Source organism: Triticum dicoccoides, chromosome 7A (assembly GCF_002162155.2).
Source record: "Triticum dicoccoides isolate Atlit2015 ecotype Zavitan chromosome 7A, WEW_v2.0, whole genome shotgun sequence".
In the NCBI taxonomy this organism is placed as follows: Eukaryota; Viridiplantae; Streptophyta; class Magnoliopsida; order Poales; family Poaceae; genus Triticum; species Triticum dicoccoides.
In genome coordinates, this window is record NC_041392.1 from 721,889,201 (window position 1) to 721,895,409 (window position 6,209).

Here is a 6,209-nt window from a genome sequence, read left to right on the forward strand (position 1 = left end):
AGAGTCTTTTTCAAAAAGTCTCGGGGACTAGAAAAAGTCATAGGACTAGAGAACCAAACACCACCTAAATGGCCTTGTATACATAGACGGAAGGAGTACTAATTGGCGCATAACACACTAGACTGCAGTGAATATATGTACATTACGTGGCATCTGCTTTTTTTCTCAGCAATTTTTATCTAGGTTTCATTCCATGTCCAAAATGAGTTTGCTAAAGTTACTTTGGTCATCTCCCTGTGACCTTGCGTGAATGCAGATCAGCCTAGACCTCATTCCCCATCATCGACCAATAGGAATGGGCAGTCATCAGCAAGCAACAGTCAAAGGGGCCATGATAAGGAGTCTCATGGTGCCGGAAAACCGAAGTCTGCAGGAACAAATAACAAGTGAACTATATAGTTTCATACTCATGGATGGTAACAATTTACTGTTCTACTTAAGTACATACTGTGCACCTCAAACACTTTGTCTTATTCAAACCATTCTTGTTTTTTTCTCAGCCAAGCTACGATGTGTGTAGCAGTTCAACTAGGCGAAGCATCGAAAAGATCACAGCCGTCTGATGTTCGATCGACATACTCTGTCTTTAAAACAATGAATACTATATGTGTATTGTACTCTCTGATATGTTGATTTTAATTAAGTCGCTACATAGGGAACTAAGAGGAATATATGAATCAGTTACATGTAGCGGTTTGTAATTGCCTCTCGACGAATTTGCACGCTGCACCTAGTCCATATGTATCTTGTGTTGTATTGACTTCACATACATTGTATTTCGGATTTGGGGTTGTACTAATAAGTATTTGAGTGTGTGCAACACACAAAAAGTATTTGTTTATCTCAAAGTATTTTACATGGATGTTAAGGAACGAAAGGTGCTCTACCATATGTTGTTGCTCCAAATACTTGGGCGCAGAGCACAGCAAGGCTAGCTAGAACACACGAGCGCTTGCAGCACACGTCACACCTGCAAGGACGATGAAAGGCTCCTGCCCTGGCCCTGTACCTCACATCTAACACGACCTCATGAACGCGCACGGCAGAGCGGGCGCCAGCCCAACTGTAGGTAAGTTTGATTCTCCGGTCTAGGTGGTCGGGTAGGACCAGGCCCGTCTTCTGAAATTTGCAGTCCAGGGCAAAATGAAATATTAGGCCCTATATTGTACAAAATGCATGTAACTAAATAACTAATAAAACTTAAACTTACTGTTTTTTGTAATACATTAATCCATGGTTTTTCTGTTTTGTAAAGCAAACAAAAATAATGTGAATGAACTCCTATTCTCGAGACAACAACATAGGAAAGACCAAACCTTAATTCGAACGAGCTACTATCTTAAATTTTTTGGAGCACGACAACTTGAGCAACTAGCCAACTATCTTGCCCAAACAATTTGACTGCAGCGCAAAAGATGGAAATACCAAAATTAATGAAATGATGCATGTGTACACAAAAGTTTTAAAAAAATGTTGAATATAACTTTTGCCAAGATAAACAAGTGGTTTTATTTAACATTTTGCATACTTTTTAACAACTATACTCAAAATACAGATCAGAACAACATGGTCAGATTGTACTGATTTAACTATTTTAGTGTGTGTACCTCTCAAAAAGAATTTTGAATCGGACCGATGGTTTGAGATATAAAGCATTTTGAATTTTGATGAAATCTTTGATGGCATAGGTATTTTTGTATTTTTTACATGCATGCATGTATATGATGAGGGAAGGTGGAAAGTGCCTTTGGTAGCGAAAAATGCCAAATGAAGACCGAGCTCCATGGAGGACTTAATTTGAAAGCCTCGAAATTCAAACTTTTCAGTTTTAAATAATTCTAAACAAAATACACGTATACATAGATACATAATGTACGTGTGTGTGTGTGTGTGTGTAGATTTTCAGGTCAAAAACACTAAAATGAGAGCTACGCAAAAAAGACAAATCTGGGGCCTTTTATCATGTGTACTATTCATTCTGAAAGTCCATGATTTTGTTTCTTTTTATGTAGCTCGTGATTCAAGGTATTTGATTCTGAAATTTTATAAACATACACATTACATCCTTGAATTTTAAAGTATCCATGTAGCTCGGTCTCCAAAATGCCCTACTCGATTGCAAAATGCATGCACTATGTTCTTGTATAGCACAGTCATATTGTATTTGGGATTGTACTAATTATAAGTATCTGAGTGTGTGTACCACGCAATTACTGTTCATTTTGTAGCTAGAACAAGCGCGCCGGCAGCACATGTCTCGCGCCGGGGAGCACACGGCTGCTCCCCTGGTCCTGCATCTCACCTCCGGTGTGACTTCCAGGTTGCGCCCCAACCGATTCCTGAATCCAGGTGCAGGGTAGGACTTTCAAGTTAACAGGTACAAGGATTCCTGAATCCAGGTGGCCTTGTAGGACTTTCAAATTAACAGGTACAGGTAGGACGCACCATTCTATCTACCTGTCGTTCAAAGTTTGCTACACACGATTCTTGTATCTATTGGTTTCCCAAGACGTTTCTTCGTCTCCACGTTGACGCATGCATTCTTAGTCTGGCCGCGGCTATAGCTACAAGCGTACGTACGTGGGATTGCTGACTCCATGTGCAATACGTACCTACCTACCGACCAGAAAAATCTTCTATAAATATAGCTATAGGCTCATGCACGGCCACAACCATCTAGCTCCCCATAGCCGCCTCCCGGGGCCTCGTAACCATGAAGCTCATGCCGACCGTCTTCTGCCTTCTCCTCGTCGTCCTTGCATTGGGTGGTAATGCACATCATAAACTCATTACTGCCTTGCTTTAGCTTTTAGATATTCCTTGCTAGCGCGATCTACAAGTATACATGTTAGTTCGACCACGTCATGTTCTTCATGCATGCACTAAGACATGATTGATCTACGTTACAGGGGCTCGTGTGGAGGCTCGAGGCACACCTTCGGCTGATCAGGGGTCAAAGAACCAATGGTCCAGCATGTTCGTCTTCGGCGATGGCTTCGTCGACAACGGCAACCTCCCAAAGACCGACACATGGCGTCAATGGAGCTATCCCTATGGCTCCTATCTCAACTCCCGTGGATCTGCGACTCCTGTTCCAACTGGACGCCTTTCCAACTATTGGATTCAATCTGACTTCATCGGTACGTAGCTAGATATATACTGGTATGCTAGATAGAAAAAATATTTTTGAGCACGTACAACCTTATATCTAAGACCATCCAAAATAATCCATCATATCAAGGCTCTAGATCATTTAGTTCTGACCCTTACAATCTTATATGTGTTGTACTAAAAATAATCCTTCATATTTATTGATTTATTTCCCTTGCAGCAAGGATCTTGGGCCTCAATGAAGCCCCTCCATCGTACAGGCTCACGCCACATCTATCTTGCGACCCATCTGGCATGACCTTTGCTTTCGGCGGTGCTGGCGTCTACGAGGTGCCGGACAAGAAGGTGCCGACCCTTGCCACACAGGTTAATGCTTTCACGAGGCTACTTAATACTGGGGTCATCTCAAAACAACAGCTTCAGAGCTCCGTCGCTCTCGTCTCCATCTCCGGCAGTGACTACATGACTGGTGCCAACGTCGACAATGCCTTCTTGAGTAGCTTCGATGATGTGAGTAGTAGTTAGCAGACCCAAACTTGCAAACACTAACCAGTATGCAATTACTATATACCCAGCTTCTTACCAAGTAACATCTCTTGCATGCAGATTGATAGTTATATTGGGAACGTGACGACTGAGATTGCGAAGAACGTGGGGAAGCTACAGAGGCTAGGTGTGAGAAAGGTACTAGTGAACAACATGCATCCCATTGGCTGCACGCCTTTGCGGACTAGTGCGAACAACTACACGACATGCGACCTTCTGGCAAACTATGCCGCAACTGTGCACAACAACAATATAGAACACCTGATGGGGAACAAGAATAATGCCCACATACTGGACCTCTACACTGCCTTCACTGACATCGTTAATCACGCCCCGGGTAAGTACTCGTACTTTATATGTCTGCACGCGCATGATGCAAATTAAGTCCGGTTTCACATGTATGCACTTTATTCAACGTCTGTTGGAACTGTGTGTATGCAGGTGAAGGGTCGGAGCAGTCAAACAATTTCAAGCGCAAGCTGACACCTTGCTGTGAGGCTTCCACCGAGCTGGGGTACTGTGGACAGGTTAGCCCTTCAGGGAAGCGCCTCTACGACCTATGCAAGAATCCTGAAAAGAATTTCTACTGGGATGAGGCTTACCCGACGACCGCTGGGTGGGAAGCTGTTACAGAGGCACTAGAAGAACCTTTGAGGGAGTTCCTAGATCGGGACTATGTTCCATGATTTCTTTGTAATTTAGGTTTTGATCGATCCGTTGCTTGTTGGTGCAATATCTTTTTGTTAGGTTAGCATAGATAGTATTCATATTTAGGAAGAAACTTGTGAGTTTTTATTGCCTTGTATTCCATGAAATTTTGTCTAGTGACCTTAATGTTTTAAGAAAGTTCGTCATACTATATATGTTGAATCTAGCATGGATCTATTTGAGGAGCACGGGGGAGTTGCAGCAAACGAGAAGGTGCTTGGATGATGGGTTCTATTTGAGTAAAGAGTAGATATATAGCTCTGCATGTGCGATCTTTGGTCTCAAAGACTGCGGCTTAGTCGATTGAGGTAACGCTCCACACCTAGTGGTAGCACGGGTATGATCGGTGCCAAGCCAGCTATGTTTGACGTTGCAAAGACGAGAAAGAGGCACACTGGCAACCGCACTCCATACGTTCGTTCAGCCTTCTCGGCTGTTCCATCAGGTTCTGCCTTCACCATGTACACCCCGGCTCGCCAAGGCCGTGTTTATGCCGTTGTTCCCATACCTGTAATTAAAAGTGCACGGGTCGTGCCTGTGAGAACTTCCACTTAGCTCCCTGCCGCTGTTGGGGATGACCTTTGCATTAATCGGTATTTGTTTCAATTCAAATGGCAAAAACATTTCTGTAACAAGCTAGGCCATATGCCACATATTTTGTTAAGCATTTGATCGTGTAGCTGCAATGTGTAGATTTCAAGTATTGGAAGCAAGTTAAGGGGGGAGAGAGATGTCTTCGGGGAACAAGGAAATATTGATCAAGTCGGTGGCTCAAGCGAGTCCAACATGTTTTGAGCATATTCAGCACTAGTAGATGGTGAAGAAAGTACAAAGGAAGATGGCCTAGTTGAATTGGCGCAAAATGATGCGGCCTTAGTCAAAGGGTGGTATCTGTTTACATCGTGTGCGTGCATTCAACCAAGAACTTCTAGCAAAACAAGTTTGGCGATTGCTTGATGCTCCGACCGGCTTATGTGCCTGATTGCGATAGGGAAAATAGTACCCCAGTGGGAATTTGTTGGGTATAGTGTTTACCGGCAATGTGTCCGCTGTGTGGATAGCGGTAGAAAACGGGCTGGCGCTAGTCAAGGAAGGGATAATTTTACAGAGTTGATGACGGTATTTCCATGAAGACTTGGATCCTGTGAGGACCATCCTTCCGCCCCAGCGTGCTGAAGAGAGATTGCAGACTACACCGTGTTGCTTATTTTTTTGACGTCAATGGTGCATGGAAGTCTCACTGTTTACAAGACCTCTTTTGACCCTTGGATGTGAGTCAAAATTTTAACATTCATGCCTCACACAGAAGACGCCAAGAATTTATTGACTACTAGGGAAAACCTTATGCACAGAGGATTATCAGTAGCGCTGGCTAAAACAAGGCGCTACTACTACCTAACAATAACGCGGGGAGAACAAGCCCGCTACTATTTATATAGTAGTAGTGCGGCCAAATAAAAAGCGCTACTACTATAACTGCCACACCGTTGGAGACAAGCTAGGTATAGTAGTAGTAGCGCCCGTCTACACACCGCGCTACTGCTAAGCAAATAGTAGTAGCGCGTTTTAAGGCGACAGCGCTGCAACTAAGAAAAGGAAAAGAAAATAAAAAAGAAAATGAAAATTAAAGAAAATGAAAAAATGAAAGCAATAGCAGTAGCGCCTGTTTATGAAAGCGCTGTAGCAACCTTAGCTATTGCGTGTTTTCGCTACACGCGCTATATTTAACTTAGCTAAACTACTAGCGCGGTCCACCAAACAGCACTATAGCTAAGTTGCTATAGCGCTGTTGCAGAAACCGCGTTGCCGTTATGTTTGACTCGCCCCTGCACGGGCGTCCCTCC

General features: G+C 43.4%; 1 protein-coding gene across 1 annotated transcript; it reads left to right on the forward strand.

Annotated features, from left to right (window-relative positions):
* The first annotated feature begins 2,685 nt into the window (after nt 1-2,685).
* On the forward strand, nt 2,686-4,485 carry LOC119331728 (GDSL esterase/lipase At3g09930-like). The gene is made up of 5 exons (XM_037604895.1): nt 2,686-2,768; nt 2,910-3,140; nt 3,332-3,621; nt 3,718-3,994; nt 4,099-4,485. Exons 1-5 carry the CDS (start codon nt 2,714-2,716, stop codon nt 4,341-4,343), a joined length of 1,098 nt encoding a protein of 365 aa, XP_037460792.1. The 5' UTR covers nt 2,686-2,713; the 3' UTR covers nt 4,344-4,485.
* The last annotated feature ends 1,724 nt before the right edge of the window (nt 4,486-6,209 follow it).

Excerpts from the sequence above, each read along its gene's own strand:
- LOC119331728 (XM_037604895.1), top strand. The coding sequence starts at position 2,714 with ATGAAGCTCATGCCGACCGTCTTCTGCCTTCTCCTCGTCGTCCTTGCA. Across the intron at positions 2,769-2,909 it reads CGTCGTCCTTGCATTGGGTG|GGGCTCGTGTGGAGGCTCGA; the intron begins GTAATGCACATC and ends TCTACGTTACAG. Across the intron at positions 3,141-3,331 it reads GATTCAATCTGACTTCATCG|CAAGGATCTTGGGCCTCAAT; the intron begins GTACGTAGCTAG and ends TTTCCCTTGCAG.